An 18,324-nucleotide genomic window follows, 5' to 3' on the forward strand; every position below is an offset into this window, starting at 1 on the left:
AGGAAGGGGGGTCCCACTTTCAAAGTTCTATAGTACCATACAGGGAGCTAGCACACGAGTATCACAGTGACAGAGGCGCATAAATGTACGTTTATTTTTTTTATTTTTTAAATAGAAATAGAAAGTAAGTTTCACAGTATGGCGTATAGATACGTTAGGAAACGTTTAGTAAGGAGATTTATACTATGATTTGAATTATGGTTCATAATTTATTATAATATTTTTTCTCATAAAAAATACATATAAATTGAAAATGGTTATAATCTCATGATTTTAATCCATGAACCAAACGTAAATTTAGGGCCCGTTTAGTTCACTAATTCGAGTTTTTAATTTGAGTTGAGATGTGATTTTATGTGAATGTTTTTTACTGTAGCAAAAAAATTAGATTTGATTATTTATGAGAGCTTTTTACTGTAACAAAACTTGAATTCTAAACTCGAATCAGCGAAATGAACGGGGCCTTAGATCAGGTCAAACAAGTCGGTTTGAGACCCGTCACTATTAATTCGAGTTAGGCCAGGTCTGAACTTAAACTTTTTGGATTTAGTATCGGGTTGGACCGACCTTTTCTCATTTAGTCCGGCCTGAACATCATAGTTTCAAATATATTTTTTTAAAATATCTTATAAAATTTCAAGCCGGGCTAACCCTAAACTTTTTGGGTTTAAGGCCAGGCGGGGCCGACTCTCTCTCTTTTAGGACCGGGCTGACCCTATCTCTTTTAGGGCCGGACCGACCCTCTCTCTTTTAAGGTTTGACTGGGCCAGTCCAAAATTCTTCATTGGGCTCGAGCCGGGCGGTCCAAACTTACACCTCTAAATTGGTGCCTAATTGTTCATTTCACTCGTTCGAGTTAAGAATTTGAGTTAAAAAATAAATTCCCGTGAGAGAAAACACTATAACAGAAAAGGTTAAATTTGAATTTTTTTTAGAGAAAACATTGTATTAAAACCTTGAGTTGTGATTCAAAATAACGAATGAATAGGGAAGGCCATTTAGAAGGATCCACCATATGTGGGTATAAAGATATATCCTCATGGAGATAAAGAGCGCTTTACATATGAGATTTGCCTTTCACTACTGGTGATGCATAGCACCGGTGGTTAGTGGTGGAGCCATAAATTTTTTTTTGAGGAAGACGTAAGTAGAAGTAAAAATTTGTACCAAATTACAATACAATAGTCTTTTTACCTTCATTTATTTTTTTTTATCTTTGATTTATTAGAGATTTTGAATTTGAGATAAGAGTACTTAGAAAATCAAAACTTAGGGTAAAATTTAAACTTTTTAAAACATTTTGTATCACTGTTGTGATTAAAAAATTTCAGGAGGTAAATGAAGGAAGAAAATGAACAAAAAAATTAAATGAAGGGCAAATATTTAAATGGATTAGTAGACCCACGGGGGCAGCCTCACCTAGCTCCACCCTTGCTGGTAGTGCCTCGAGTAATTAAGGTGTCAAATAATTAACGAACGTTATTAAATTGATTATATAAAATATGAGATAACATTGTTAATTTTTAAATTTTCATCTCTCAAAATGTCAATTTAATCACGTAATTAATTATTAAACTTCAATTGTAACTGATTTTAAAGTCCATTATATATTTTGTCAAAATTACAAATTTAAGATCTATTATGTAAAAAATGAATAGTTTAAAATGGAACAATGCAATTTACTCTAAAATAAAGAACATATTGAATACAATTTTTACGTCAAATAGAACATTGACAATGGTATTTACGTTAAAGATGTCCTTATAAAATGGTAGATCATGCCTTATTGTACTCCTATCTTATTATACATAAGAGTAATCAGAGGAATTAACAATAAGGGAAAATACCACTCGACCCTAGTGAACTTGACAACGTTGAACTAGGGACTCACGGGAATGTAGAGCATTGTTGTGTGGGAAAATGTGGCAGACACATGGACGAACGATAATGCGACACGTGGCCTTGATTACTCTCCGCCAAGCGACAACCCTCGACGTCTACGGATCCCTCCTATTCCGCTGGAAAGCCCAAAGCACGAAGTCCAAATTAGGGCGATGATTTTTTCTGGCATCGACAGATCGCGCCGTCGAGATTAAGGCAAGGAGATCCCTCGACCGCAGAAGTAACCGCCAAAGAGGGCGATTAGGCTAAGCAGCGCTCACGACGAGGGGAACGTTCTTTAGAGGACGTGACGGGTTGCGTGTAAAAGTGGAAGACATCTGCAGGCATTAATTGTAAGCCCTCAAACCGCCCCACAGGGGACAGGAAAGTATTACAGAGAAGCACAGAGCCGTAAAAGGAGACTAATTGGCTGAGTGAACAGTGTTGATTAGTGGGCTACGTCTGGGCCTACCAAGGAATAGCGCTTGAGTGCTTTCACCTATGAAAGAAACCCCCTAAGCGAAGGAAGCCTGGTATAAAAGGAGGAAGACCCCCAGTAAGGAAGGGGACCAGAGAGATTCCAAAAAAGAGATTTAATGAGACCAATTGTTGTAAATTGTGATCTTCTCAAAAGAAATACAAAATCACAGTGGATGTAGCTCTAATTTTATAGAGTGAACCACTATAAGATTCCTCGTGTTTATTTTTGTCCATGCTTGATTTAGTTAAACACATAAACACACTTATTCAATAAATTCTCACACGTTCACTACACACCAGACCGGTAATCCCAAGGGAAACCAAGAGGTATCCCGGCCGGTTTTTGTTGGCGAAATTTGACCGTCAACAAGCATGAAGTTTAATCTCAAGTATTAAATGAGAAAAAAATGCTTAAAAATACCATCAATACGAGCCCGTTTGGTTTATGGATTAGAACTATGTGATTAGAACTATTTTCGATTTATGTGTATTTTTTGTGAGAGAAAATACTGTAGCGAATTACGAATTATGATTCGAATCAGAGAACGAATCCCTTTACCAAACGGGCTCTAAACACTATTATTAATCTGTAGGCTTCAACTATAAGACCTGCCTTTCATTAGTGGTGTTAGCACCACTAATGCACCACTAATAATTTGTTCTCATGCATCCTCAGTTATTAATAAATTCTCTTTTGACAACCAAAAAAGAATAAATTGCTTAAGAGCAATTCTATTTGTGTCGTCACAAAAAGTGAATCTTACTTGTGAGATTTAAAGCTCATTTAGTTTGCTGATTCGAGTTTTTAATTCGAATTGAGATGTGATTTTATATGAAAGCTTTTTACCATAATAAAAAAGTTAGATGTGACTGTTTCTGAGAGCTTTTTACTGTAACAAGACTCAAATTTTAAACTCGAATCAATAAAATGAACGAGTCTTTAAACAGTTATACTAGACGTGTAGGTGGGACCCACACTTTATGAGATGGTGAGAATATAAACCACATAGAATTATGCAACATTTTAGTCTCGTTCACTTTGCGGATTTAAATTTATAATTTGAATTAAGATGTAACACATTATGAAAATTTTTAACTGTAACAGAAAACGTTAAATATGACATTTTTTAACTATTTTTAACTATAAAAATATAAAACTGAAAACTCAAATCGATAAAATGAACGATAATTTTCATTTCGTGACGTGAGCATCCATATTCCAAACCAAAGTAGATCAAGAAACGGGAAGTCGGGAACACTTGTGACTCGTTAGTACTTCCACAACATTATGTATCGTGTCATCGTCATCAACGTACCAAGAAAAAAAAAAAAAAAACGTACAAAAAGTTTTCGAGAGGAAAATAGAAACAAGAAGAAAAAGATCCAAAAAAAAAGTAACTAAAGTGTCAATGTGGGAAATAGGTATATTTTGCAGCATCAACACGCAAAGCTCAAAAAGGGGAAAAAAAAAAAAAAGTTATACTTTGTGAGGGCTTCAAGGTGGGTTACGGGTAGATTATGAAAATACACTCATTTAACTAGCATATTTTATTTTCAACTTAATTTCATATCGATCCAATTTATTATATTATAATTGGAGTTTATAAATGTATATTACTGCCTGTAGGCACTCCTTAATTACCAAGCAAGCCGACATGCTTCATTTGGTTAATGCGATCAAAACACCGTAAGAACCATTCGAATTATTATTTAAAAAAAAAAAAAAAATTTTGCTCACTAAAAGTAAGCAAAAAAATTGCCAATTGCCAATAATCAACAAAAAGCTGTTCTTTAAAGATATTCAAATTGACTTTTCTTGTCATAAATACAAACATAAATCAAGCAACATCAAAGAAAGTTACATTGGTACAACAATCATAAAAGTCTCAATCGTAAAGCGTGGAAAGCGAGGAACTTGATTGGAACCATGTTTTCTGTTGTTCCACGAGAAAAAGGTTCTATTATTTGGACGATAACATCACACCACAAGAAATAAACGAGTAAATGTGAGAACTTTTATTCTATTTATTTTTGGCCGGAAAGAGTAAATATTAGAATTTAAGCATCGTTCACTTCGCGGATTTGAGTTTTCAATTCGAGTTGAGATGTGACATTTTTTGAAAGCTTTTTTACTGTAGCAGAAAAAGTTAGATGTGACATTTTCTGAGAATTTTTTACTGTAAAAACCTAAAATTAAAAACTCAAATCGGTGAACTAAACGAGACATACTTTCTTGCATACAATAGGATTAGTCTAGGAATATATTGATACTCTTGATGAATTTCATGCACAGCAAATTCTAGCTAATTACCACCCAAAAAAAAAATCTAGCTAATTACCATGCAAAATTGTGTGTTCTAAGGTTGGCCAAGACAAGAAGAAATAGTCAGCTCCACAAGAGACAGAAGAAAGGCTTGGTATTTTATTTATTTATTTATTTATGTTGTTTTATATGCTTGCAATGTAAATATGAGAACAATCCAAGGTGTGTTGGTGGATGATTATTCACCAAAAGTTTGGCAAGTATATGTGATACGGCAATATGTTAAAAAGGCCAATGTGTTTTAGAAAGGAAAAAAAAAAAAAAAAAGACAACTTTATGCACTCTGATAGAAAATCAAATATCTCAAGTAACTTTACGCTAAAACACTGCTAAGTATAAACTAAGTAATAGTCTAAAAATAATACTTTTTAAGTAACACTATATGGATAGAGAAATGCCCTTTTTCGTGAGAAATTATATTTTTCTTGAATAGTATTACAAAATACTGATGGTGTTGAGCACTACCTACTAATAAAAAGTAAATCCGATAGTATAGAGCCCATATGTGAGAGTGGTGCTTACTATTGGTTGTATTTCTAAGCAACTTTTTGTTTTTCTTTTACCTTCTCTTTTTTATATTAACCTAAAAAGATTATTTAAGGGGTATAGTTCCTAAATTTATTGTCTATCGGGTTGTATTTCAATTACACATAATTTCTGGCACTGATTGAACCATATTATTTTGAATGCTTATTCCAAAAAAAGAAAAAGAAAAAGAAATGTTACTGTGCTATCACATCATTATTTAATTGCTGTTATTTCGTAAAATATGTCTTTATAAGCTACTTTACTATTAATTTCAATCGGGTAATGGTTATGCTTAAATATATATATATATATATATATATTGGGACGTTTTGAAGAAGGATTCGGGCCATAATTTGAATTATGATTCGTGTTTCGTTATAGTATTTTTTTAAAAAAATACACGTAAAACGAGAATAATTTTGAATTTATGAACCAAACGTCATATATATATATATATATATATATATATATATTAAACATCATTTGGTCAAGAGACATGGATGGATGGCAAAATAATGGCCAATCAAAATTTATTGAAAGCTGAAAATCTCACGGAAGTCAACACGAGTATCCTACACACCCCACCAAACTTTGAGATGTTTTATTCTCTAGATCTTTGTTTTCTTGGAGATGTCGACAACTTGTTTGAAATCCACACGTGACTAAGTAGCGTGTTGTGTCGTTTAGGCAAGAAACACGAGATGAGGCAAGAAACGCAAGATGAATCAAACGCAATCTACCAAATATTGAAATAAAACTAAGGTTTTTATATGATGTTTTCTCTTTTTTTTTTTTGAGAACACATGTATCCTCTCTGTTGATCAATAGTCAAACGTTAAATCATATTAAAAAAATAATATAAATCCGATGGTTAATAAACAAGAAATACTGATTTTCTTAAAAAAGAGGAACACCAGAAAAATTATCATAAAACTATACCAAAAAAAAAAAGTCTACCACTTTTTCTTACGTTAGTATTCTTTGTTTTATGGACCAAAAAAAAAAAAACAAAAGAAAAAGAGTATTTATGGTGGAGTATATTATTTTACTCTAGTGAAAACTGTATTTTTACCATTGGCTAATCCAACGGCTAAATCCTATTGTTTCCACTGTTAGAACAAAATAAATAGCATGCCCTACCATAAAAATTAAAAAAAAAAAAAAGAACATTTTTTTCTGAGCTCGAACTACTTCGCATGTCTATCTAATGACTCAGCAAGTCCTTCCTCCAAAGTCCAAAGACAGTCTAGTGCTCAAGTCAAATGAATACAAGTGAAACTAAACCAATAGTTTTCCCTGTAAAAGATATAACATTTCCAGCCCTCCAATGTAACATTTTGTTTATTTTATTGTGACTAATTTGGTTACCAATAAACCAACCATACAGTACCGACCAAAAAATAAATAAATAAATAAACAAAGATTAGACGTTGAAAACGCAAGTGCTTTCTTTTATAATCTACTTTTGGCCAAAAATTCATGTACACAGCTTCCTCGAGTTTTTTCATGTCCTCTCGGTTCCTTTAACAAAATTGGTTTAGTAATCAGAATCTGGATCAGCATCCACAATATCAGGAAATGGTTCCATATCTGATTCATGATCCATTTCAGAAGTGAAGTCCACCGTTTTATCGGAAGTGGATGCTATAGGCGTGCCGACATCCGTTCTAGCCCCCAAGACATCTTGGTCTGTGTCCATACCATTATCAGGAGTAATCTTATCAAGCACAATTTGAGCTCCGGTTGAAACATCAATGGTTGCGGGAACTGATGAAAGTCTCGCAGAAACAGGGTCCTGATTTTGGGGCGTGCGTTCTGGATGTTGGTTGGATTCAGTCATAATTTCATCCCCACCTCTTTGTATCTCCTCCATATCTGCCTTGGCTGCTACTTCTGAATTCTGCTTACTTTCTTCTAGAATCTCTCTATCGGAACCATTGTCCGAAAGCTTTATATCCTGACAAGCAGCTAAAGTTTCGGATGGAATCATCTCAACATACTTTATAGTCTCTCCAGCATCACTCGCTGTAGCTTCTGCTTCTTTGCCATTTTCCAGCCAACTGTCACACAAGTCATCATGATCTGAGTCAAGATCATTCTGTCCCATTCCGTTTGCGCCACTTGAAAATGGGGTTATGTACTTGGGATTGCCGGAGTAAATTTTTTCTTGATATTTATGAACTCCGTCAGAAATACGATTTGAAAAGGGGAAATCCTCCACTGGAAGGGCCCTCGGATGTATAAGAACTTCCAAGGCCAACAAAGCATGGGCACAGAAGTCAGCAAGTTTTGTTGAAGTTTCTTGCTTTCCTGCAGAATTCAATATCACATAGTTACAAGAGGAAAACAAAAAAAAACAAAAAAAAAGGATGTAGTATCACTATAGTAACAGAATCCATTGAAAAAAAAAAAAAAGGAAAAAAAATCTTGAGCAGAACGTCCACAGAAAATCTGAAGGATTAGCAATATTGCAGGATAAACTGTGATCATCTCAAATGTAGGAGTGCAAGATTTTTCCTTCTCCATGCAGCGCACGTAGTCAACATGATTAGAATAAAACTCACTTTTAGACAGCAGTTTTACTACTGTCACCAAACCCATGCATACCGACCAAACACGCAAGAAAGAACCTAACTTTTAAATCATTACAATTATATCCAATTATGCACAAGCTCACCTTTTGTCTTCATTTCTAAAATATGTAATGTCAGACTCTTTGTTTCAGGCGTTTCACATATGATGATAATTGCCAATATAAAGAATTAAGAGAGAATCAGGATTAAGTTTGTTGCACCCTAAAAATACATGACAAGATGGCAATACATTAAGTTTCTTCAAACGCAATGTATTTGTCCGTACATTCAATAGTTCATCCAAAGGTTTGTACTTTGTCATGCCACAGTGATAAAAAAAAAGCACTCAATATTGTCATATATTATTACCTCTTCGGAAAAGTTCAAGACCCTCTGCTATGTAAGGTGAGCGGACACGAGATGAAAGAAAAGATGCCAAAAGCGCACGCAATGCTGCAAGCTGCATATTTGCCCAAATTTCAGTAGGACCACTATGCTGGAAAATATTTATTTCCTCACAGGCCCATCCCCCTTTTAAAGAATTTTTCACGAGATTTATCAAAAGAAGATCAAGATTTGATCTCCAGCCCTCAGATCTTAATGCACCTCCCTGCAAGAATGCAAATGTTTACTTACTCGTTAGTGATTATGTAAGGTCAGAATGGAAACAAAGCCAAACTGCTTGAGAAACACATATCATATCAATATGAAATCGAATCAGAGCACAAGCATGTTGACAAAAGAAAACATAATTTGCATACTATCAAACCCATGGAGTGCTCTCCAGTCTCCACAAAGTTCACTTTTTGAGAGGAAAGGGGTGGTGAGAATGGAATACCAAACCATGTTTAATACAAGACTGAAAAGCAAAAATTGGTATAAAATAACATGACCATCAAGGTGTTTGAGCAAAGTCACCAAAAAAAAAAAAAAAAAGACCATCAAAGTGAGGGTAGCCCAGCTCTAAGGTACAGTTAGATGTGCGGACCCAACATTTGACATATATGGGTTGTTACACATACCACAGTGAGTAGAGCTTCCAATGCCTCAACTGCAGCAATTCTCAAGGAAATTAGAATGCTGGGTTGGTTCTTCAGTGCTTCCACCTCTAAACTACTTCCACCGTGACCCTCCTCAAGGGATCCGGTTGGTGTCCCGTGTTTCCTTTTTCTACGGCTTGTTTGCTGCAATGCTTCACTAGATGTCTTCGGGTTCTCACTAGATGTTCCACCAGTCCCAGAACCAATGGGATTCAAATCAACAAATGCATTGTTCACAACATCCTGTGCAAGACAAGACGCCATTCCTGATAGATTGATGTAAATTTTTCATCAAAATGCAGTGCCCAGGATAATGTCACAAAGATATGACAGTTACAGGCAAGACAAGTAACATGAGAAGACACTATGATCAAACAAATTTGTATAATTGGAAAGTATCAAGACCTGATTCTCAAAAAAGGGAATAAGTTACAGATAACATTGCAGATGCAAAAATATTATTCATAAGGCAACTAAATTCTCTCTCAAACGTACAGTCAAACATAACAATGCTAATACTTGCAAAAGCTATTAGAAAAGGTATTCCAGTGACACATGTCAACTTCCAACTAAAGTTTTCTCTTCTCAAATATTACTTATCAGATTCAATTGGACAAAGATTATTCAGCTATTCTTGCTAAATTAAGCACGCTCCTCTTTCCTAAAGTATCTAGGTGAAGTATATTTAATGATGTCCCATGAGCTGTAAATATTAGAAAAGAAAGAAAAACAAAAGAAAGCAGACATACAAGCATACTTGCATCTTTCATAAATGATTAAGAAATGAAGTGAACTAATGAGTAATTCCATTTCCATGATAAAGGTATTTTTCAATAGTTGTAGTTGAATACCAACACTCGGCGGTCCTTGAGCAAGACTAGAATCATATGGACAAATATGTAAAGAAAGTAAGAAACTACTACATACCAACACCCATCGACAACAACAATATCTTTGTGATTGCGTAGACCTTTATCCTCAATTCTGGTAATGCGCATTTCTTCAAGTAGACTGAGATGAGGCGCACAATAGATGCAGCATGGGGTAAAAGTTGACTGTAAGGAAAAGAAAGTATGAATGGAAAGTGAGCACATTTCTTCTCAGAAGGTACTGAGAAAGAGAAAACCATACAAGGAATGGTCAAAAACATAAAAGGTGACGAGAATAAGATACTAGAAGAGAAATGTTGACATTCAAAGGTCTGAAAAGAATTACCAAGCACGTTATTGTTACTGAGAAGGTAGGTGACTCAAAAAACCAAAGTAAGCATCCGTATGTATCAGCGAATCACAAGTACAAGAACGACAAGGAACATACATGCACATTTTACTGCTGCATCAAGTGCTTGTAATTTCAAGAAATTTGAGTCATAAATTTTGAGCCCTTATTCTATCAATTCGTGGGACCTTTGGTCACCCAACATGGTAACAAAGCCTCAATTTTCTCTTTGATCTTAAAATACATGCTTTTTCTACCAAAGGGGAAAAGCACTTGAAGTTCCTTCCCGCCATTAGTTTTTAAAGTGCATGTTGATGAGTGAACATGTGTCTAAGCACACATGCTTCGAGAAAAGGGTTAATCTCATAAATGGTCCCTGATGTTTATCCTCAATCCCACTTTAGTCCCTGACTAAAACGTTCCATAATTGGTCCCTAAGGTTTTACTTTGTTTCAGTTTTGGTCTTCTCATTACCTAAGTGTCAAATATTTGATGAAATCTGAATAAATTAGGGACCAAAACTGGAAACATCTAAAGTTTAGAAACTAAAACAATACAAAAGACAGAAGTTAGTTTCCACAGGTAGGCTCTAAATTTTAACTGTTTCTAACGTTTGTCATTAATTTACACAAATTCCATCAAATATCTAACACTAAGTTAACGGAAGGACCAAAACTAAAACAGAATAAAACCTTAGGGACTAATTGTGGGACATTTAAAAGTCAGAGACTAAAGTGATACTGAGGGTAAACCTCAGGGAGAATTTGTGGGATTTACTGTTGAGAAAATGGATAAAGCTATTGTCCTCCACAAGCTTATACTAATACGAAAAACTTGGGGAAAAAAAAAGTTCTAACAGGATAATATTATATGAATACTACACATGCTTACCTGCGGACACCCTTTATGACTGCAGTAAGGAGTTCAAGACTATACAGGTGCAAAATTGGAAGTTCAGAAGAAAGATACTCTTGCTGCATAGCAGTCACAAAAGGCCTTTGGGAATGAGGCAAAGAAGCATCTATCATAAGGACTCTCTCAACAAGCGCTAACAAAGCACGAACAGGTACAGTGACCTATTATTACATGAAAACATATCATATTACTGAATAACTCCATATTGACTTACAGAAACTATTAAATATGTGTGTCTAACCAAAAAAATAAAAAATAAAAAATCATTAGGAAAAAATTGAAGGAAAAAAAAAAAGTATATTGACAGAAGACAATCTGAACTCTATTATATTGAAAGCTTCTCAAAGTAGCTACAAAATCAAAGAGCACCTGAACAGGGTATGAACTTGTTAACATTGAACAACAACAAAGCATCAATGAAGAGACATTGGATGTTAGCAGATGCTCCGACCTCCTTGAGTTGGATGATGGCTCTCCTGACAGTGCAAGTCCTCCAAGTGGAGGAGGGAGATCTTTTTCTGGTGGAATCCATAACCTTACGGCTTCATGAGATTTAGTGTCTGTAGTATAAGCAAGAAAAAATGTCATTCAGTGTCCTCAGACCACAAGGATAAAAAGTCGCTAAACAAATATACCTTCTTCAAAACCTTGGAAGGCGTTACTCAGGTGATTGTTTATCCATATCAAAATTTTTTGTATCATTATAGACCAACTTTCGTCGTCTCCTCTTGATTTTGGAAGCAATGCTAGACAATGGGCAAGCTTCTGAAAGTTGAAGCCAAAAGAAGTTCATGAGCATGTCACGGTTTTGTTGACAAGGACAAAAATACTGAGCCAATCAATGGCATAATAAGAAAACAAAAGCACTTTACCTTGAGCATATCAAAACTGCAGTTACCCGACAAAAGTTTTGAAGCAATAGCAGCTTCAGCCTATCATCACATCACAAGATAAGTGCATCAGCAAGCCAGATCTAGTGCTTTTTTCCCTAAGTAGACCATAGTTCGAAATTTATATTGTACTTTTTGTTTGCCATTTAACATTAAAAAAGAGAGGTAAGGACATACACTTTCATAATTACGACCAATAGAATATGGAAAGGAAGTAATAATGGTGCATAACAAATGAAGTGCTCCATCCTGCATGTAAAATAGAAATAAGATAAATAACTGAAAAAGAAAAGAATCAAAAGAAAGAAAAGATAAAAAAAAGATAAAAAAACCTCATCTATTCATTCCTCCAAGTGTTTTCAAATGACATGAGATACATTTAAGTAATGACTTGAGTGTTGGATGGTATGCACTTTGGAAGTCGGGAAGTGAAAGGTTGCAATTATAAGCACAAAAAGACTGATTCAAACACAAGAAACGGTCCTACAATTGATGAAAATTTACATATATCTTTAACTCAACAGATTTACAAAAACAAAAAATTTAGCCGGTTCTTCATATTTTATATCTTCCTTAGCACATTTGATAAATTAACATTGTAAGGAACAAAATATTCACTTTAGAGACGAATATCAATGGACTTCACACGACATGATCTTTAAACCACATAACACTTCTTATCATTGAATGCTGCACATGTCCAACATTGAAAAATAAATTGCCACTCATTAGAAACAAAAGCTAACGTAAAGAAGAAATTATAACATTAATTCCCAACAGCGACTATACAGACCAAAATTTATGAAATACAGCAACAGCAACAAGAAATAGCTTCTCAAATTTATAGCCACATAAGAGTTCATGTGATAATCAAATTGAAAAATGAAAATCACTGAGAATAATCAATTTTCAGCAATTAGCTTAATAGCAATAGAAAATGTTTGTGAACATATGCAACTTACCCAAATGGCCTCGGAATGATCATCATTTAACAGCTTCAAAAGTGGTTGAATGAGCTTTCCGGCAAGGGCAGTCCCATCTTTCTTTACATTTAGGAACCCTAATAACCTAAATCAACAAAGAAAATAACTTCGAAGGTCATAAAAGCAGAAACAATAACAACATAAATGGACTTCAATTAAAAAGCAATCATCAGTACTTCAAGTTGCAAGCACACTAAGATGCCATGAGAACAAGCTTCAGGAAACGATTCATGCAGAAGTCATAAACCAATGAAATGGAAGCCCTTATGATTTGGAACTTGGAAGTAGAAGTTAAGACAAAATGGAAGTTTGAGAAATGATAATCAAAGGAGAAACCCTCACAAATTTTCACATGAAACTTGGGTTCTAAAACAAAGAACATTTTTACAGCAATAACTGTGATCAAGAAATGTAGTAAAACAAAATATACATTAGGGATTGCGTACGAGCATCCTATATGCTTATTAGTGTGGAGATATTCTTCCTCATGATATTTTACACTACCTAGCCCTGAAAACAACCCGCCTTTTTCCTTTGGGGCCCACCATTGTGGAAGGGGAAAAAAAGAAGATAAATCATATAATTCAACTTCACAGGTGCTGGTAACCGCCATTAAATTCAATTGTTACCATGTTTGTCACTATTACAGGTCAATGTTTAAGAAATCCTTGACAATGGAAATGGCAATACATGTAAGTGCAGAAATGGAATTCATGACATGGACACCAAACAGTAAGGGTTTTGGTGGTGGGTGAAAGGAAGTGTCTTCCAAATCCTCTCTGTTTGGCAACGGCTAAATGTGTGTAAGATAGTGAGAGATTCTTGATACTGGGACTAGGGATCTGACTGTAAAAAATAATGAGCAGCCCCGTGCACACGTATTGTTCCTTCTTGCACAACTAAAAATTTGTTTACCAGAAATATGATATAACCTTGTGAGTAGATCTGAAATTGAGGCACACGATGCTACCTTCACAAAATGAGAAGCTTCTGGTAACTGTTTCAATCAAAACCAAAACAAATTATTGCATCTCATTATAAGACTATAAATATATCTACTTGTGCTCTCATAATTCTATATAAGAACTCTTGGCTTCAAGCAAAAATAAATTTTGACATACTTTGAAACAAATGACAGTTTTTGACATAATAAGTTCCAGTATTTTACACTTTGGGATCAGAAAGAGACTTATAAGTGCCCCAGCTAACAAAATGAGATACTGTACATAAAGGAGTTCAACAATTAAAAACAAAGGAGTCTACCATGCTGGATTTGAACTTCTGAGATTCAATCCTATACAAAAGGAGCTTAATAGATCGGAAAATGCTAGTTACACGCAACTTTACTCATAAATCTTCATTAAAATATAAAAACACAAAAATTGTTGACGAGAGAATTTATGATACTCATTACAATAAAGGACTATGACAAAGTGATTATCGTGCAGGCTAAAATATTCGTATACCTGAATATGTGATAGAAGCTTCTGGAACCAAACTGAGTATGAAGCCAAGAAACGGTCGGAGCTGCATTCTTGAATAGTTACCCCAAGTAAACAAATTCCTGCCCAACATTTATCTGGCTAGAGCAGAAACATTAAACTAAATAAGCAAACAAACATCCAAGGAATATTAAAAGACACTACTACTAAAATTAACAAACAGATGATTTTTCTTAAATTCATTTCTTCCAAAATCCATTCATATTTTACAAATTATCCTCAACTTCTGTACATTAATGTTCTTTTACTTTTCAATAAAAGTTTGGAGAATTCTGTTATAAAGTATTATCGGTAGGACACAATTCTGAATTGTCAAATCATCATATCAAGTTAAGAAAAGCATGACATTTAACAGATTTTATTAAAAGGGGGGCTTTCTAGTTTTTCTGGTAGGCCTACTGGTAGTACCAGTTTCTGGCTATTGGATCGGAATAAAACCACGTTAGATTAAAAAAAGCATGCAGAGCAGACAGCTTTTGATAATGGCTGAAATTTAAAGAACTACCCGTAGTTTATTTTTTCCTAATCCTACTACAGAAACTCCCTTATTAAAATCCGAAAGTTCAAAAATGTGATTAACAAAGGTAGTACGCTGTCACAGAATGCTCTTCACATATCTGAAAACATAGATCATCGAAAGGATCTTGAAGACCCGCAAAAACATGAAAGCCTGGTTCTTTTTAAAAAACGGATTCCCGTTTGAAGAGTGAATAACCGCCGTGGATAAGTTCACAGAAAAACTTTTTGAGAACTAAACTAGGCGCAATATAACATCCACAATTATCAAACCTATTAAACAAAACTACAAAATTTTCACTTGCTTCTAGTCTAACATTTTCCACGCGAAACGAATCAAATCACAATTCAAGCCACAATTTTCAAATGCAGAATAAATAAAATAAAAACAAATTCAACATCTCAACGAGAATTTTACCAATAACTAATTCACGCACACCATACCATATCATCGGAAACGAGCTGCAACAAGCGGTCGAGCCAAGAATCGACGGCGGATTTCCAATTGTAGAGCAGCTTTTGGTCAGTCTGAACTCCAGACGATTCGGAGAGGAGATCGTGGGTTTTGATGATGGAGATGACCCTCGAGAGCTGCGAGGGGCTTCCGAGTGGGTGTTTGTCGTCAGGGACATGATCTCTGACAAGGCTACGGAGAAGACGAGGCCGCAGAGCGACGTCGTACATGTCGTTTATGTGGTCGAAGGCCGCCATTGGAGTCGAAACTCTGAGCTCTGAGTTTGAGTTCTGCAAAAGAGTTTTGGAGGTTTAAGGGCATTTCATCTCAGTTCTCGGTTAAACCCTAATAGCCGTTTGTGTCGTCGTCTTCTGTGACTGTAAAGCGTTTTACTTTTTTTTTTTTTTTTTAAATAATAATAATAATTTACAGCGCTAGTAAGGGTGAATTCCCTTTCTACTTTTTTTTTTTTTTTTTTTAATCTTTCAACTATTGTTTCGGTATCGCGCTAGTAAGGGTGAATTCCCTTTCTTCTTTTTTTTTTTTTTTTTTAATCTTTCAACTATTGTTTCGGTATCTGACTATCTTCTCTTTTTTTTTTCTTCCTGTTGTAGTAGGTTTTTTATTTTTTGTTTTTTATTTTTTATTTTTTATTTTTTAATGTGTTGTCTTCTTCGTTTGATAACTAATGTTTTTTTTTCTTTACACGACATGAAACATTTTAGTAGGGGCACAAAAAAAAAAAGGGTTTAGGATACTCTCTAATACGCTTGACGTATTGATAAGTTAAATTTTTTAACCGTTATATTTACATATATTTTTAATTTTTACGTAATTTTATACAAATTTAATAAATAAAAAATTTAATCTACGGAAGGTCCCAAAAAGTTTTAGTAGGTAATTAAAAGAAAGTATTTATAAAGACCACATTTCACAAAATGATGTTTTAGAATAAGAAAGATATTTTATTTTGAGAAAAGTTATTTTAATAAGAACAAATAGAGTTAAAGTTATTTTCATGATAGATAATTAAAAATACAAGATTTTTGGGGTAAAGGAATAGTTATAGATAGGGGTGTTCAAAAAATCCGTCAAACAGCGAAAAACGCCCAATTTAAATAAACCACATTAAATGGTTAATTATTTTTAGATTATTAAGTGGTTTAGTCGACTTTTTAATCTAATTTTTTTGGTTAATTTGGTTTGTGGTTTGTATTCCTTAAACTGCCCAAACTGCTCAATAATCTACCAAAAAAAATATATATATAATTTTTTAATGTTTAAATGCTTTTATATTTATTTTAATTTTTATTAGTCATAATAAAGGTTCTACACTTATAAAATACACATTATCATATTTTTGTTGGTTTGTATTAAAATTTTAAATGGTGAACTATTAGTTATATTATAAACATGAATCTTATTTTTATTTTTATTAATCGATTTTATAATTTTTATGAATTATTGAAAAAAATTTTAATCTTAAACTTAAACTGCCCAAACCGTTTATAAGTGATTTAGTTCAATTTAATTTTTATAAAAAATACAAACCGTATAAACTGCCTAAAAATATTTATTTTTACTTTAGTTGGTAGTTTAAAAAAAAAAAAAAACTGCATAAACCAACTGCCAACACCCAGCAACTTTTGGAACAATAAAAACAAGTAAGGTAACGTTAGAAAAAAAAGAGGGAGAGAGAGCAGGGAGATGAAGAAGAATGAAAGGAAAAAACTAAAGAAAATAAAAGTCAGAAAACAATTTAGAAAAGAGAGTGAGAGGAAGAGCCCAAAAGAAAAAAATAGTTTAATTAAAAGTTTAAATAGTTAATTGTGAGAAGAAGAATAGTAAATGCATCGAGTTTTTAATATATATTATAAATTATAGATATAGATTAGATTACAAGCTGTAGTTGTAGGTCTAAAAAGATATTTAAGGCTCGTTTAATTCGCTGATTCGAATTTTTAATTTGAGTTGAGATGTGATTTTATATGAGAGCTTTTTACTGTAGTAAAAAAGTTAAATGTGACTGTTTCTGATAGTTTTTTATTGTAGCAAAACTCAAATCGGTGAAATGAATGAGGCCTTAATCTCTTTGAAAAACTTAATACTAATGTCATGTCAACAATCCGTTCGAATAGAGGTGGCTTTTTGAATGATTTTCTATACATTAAAGGGTGTTTGAACTATTTTTAAAAATTGAGGACAATTTAAAATAAAGTACATAGTTTTATGGGCAATTATAAAAATAATCCAATAATCTATTTCATCCTATAAAAGCAGAATGCGTTTTTTTTTTGGGAGAAGCAAAACGTTTTGTACGTTTCTTCCCTTAGAATTAGCCATGTCATTTTTTTGGGCCGATGAATAATTTAGTGTGGTGCACTTCACTGTGCGAGCCACGTGTCAGCGTGCAGTTGGTTAATTTCATAGGCGGGGCAATGCGCAGGTGGGCAGAGAACCGTTTGATTCATCTAGCTACCACGTGTCATCTTTCCAGAGGGTAAAGGAGCGAGTAATCGTGAGCCATGCCGCACCGAAACACGCACGAAAGAACGTGGTCGACAGCGTAGACACGTGGCGTGCGCTTGTTGGCTGGAGCGAGTAAGTGGCAGGCCCCACTTGCTGCAGAACCTTGCCGCACCTGCGCTTCCGACGTGCCTCTGTCAAGCCGTGTGCCACACGTGCCAATCCGAGTCGTTCATTGCTTTAATCTGACGATAAAAAAAACACAGTTTTCTTTTCTATTATTATATAATTAATTATGTTTATCAATTTTTAACTTATTTGTAGTCAAATTTTGTTCATCTTAACACCATTTTGTACTATATTTTCACTCCTATACTTAAATAAAAATGCTATGAATAATTTGAACAATAGCTAAATATGCACTAGACTAAAATAAAATAAAATCACAACAAATTAAATTAAGAACAAATTAAACAAAACAACATAAGTGATCACAGAGATTTAACGTGAATACGAAATAGAAAAATAGAATAGTAACACACAGATTTACATGAA

General features: G+C 34.0%; 1 protein-coding gene across 1 annotated transcript; it reads right to left on the reverse strand.

Moving 5' to 3' along the window:
- Positions 1 to 6,512: 6,512 nt before the first annotated feature.
- LOC21401320 (proline-, glutamic acid- and leucine-rich protein 1) lies at positions 6,513 to 15,748 on the reverse strand. Its single transcript, XM_010090486.2, has 13 exons — positions 15,294 to 15,748; positions 14,298 to 14,414; positions 13,764 to 13,828; positions 12,811 to 12,916; positions 12,026 to 12,097; positions 11,831 to 11,890; positions 11,594 to 11,723; positions 11,328 to 11,518; positions 10,935 to 11,119; positions 9,753 to 9,880; positions 8,808 to 9,091; positions 8,155 to 8,395; positions 6,513 to 7,522 (listed from the first exon to the last, which is right to left on the reverse strand). The coding sequence occupies exons 1-13, from the start codon at positions 15,558 to 15,560 to the stop codon at positions 6,750 to 6,752; spliced, it is 2,619 nt and encodes an 872-aa protein (XP_010088788.1). The 5' UTR covers positions 15,561 to 15,748; the 3' UTR covers positions 6,513 to 6,749.
- Between the last annotated feature and the right edge of the window lie 2,576 nt (positions 15,749 to 18,324).

This window comes from Morus notabilis, unplaced genomic scaffold, assembly GCF_000414095.1.
Source record: "Morus notabilis unplaced genomic scaffold, ASM41409v2 Scaffold521, whole genome shotgun sequence".
NCBI classification, from domain to species: Eukaryota; Viridiplantae; Streptophyta; class Magnoliopsida; order Rosales; family Moraceae; genus Morus; species Morus notabilis.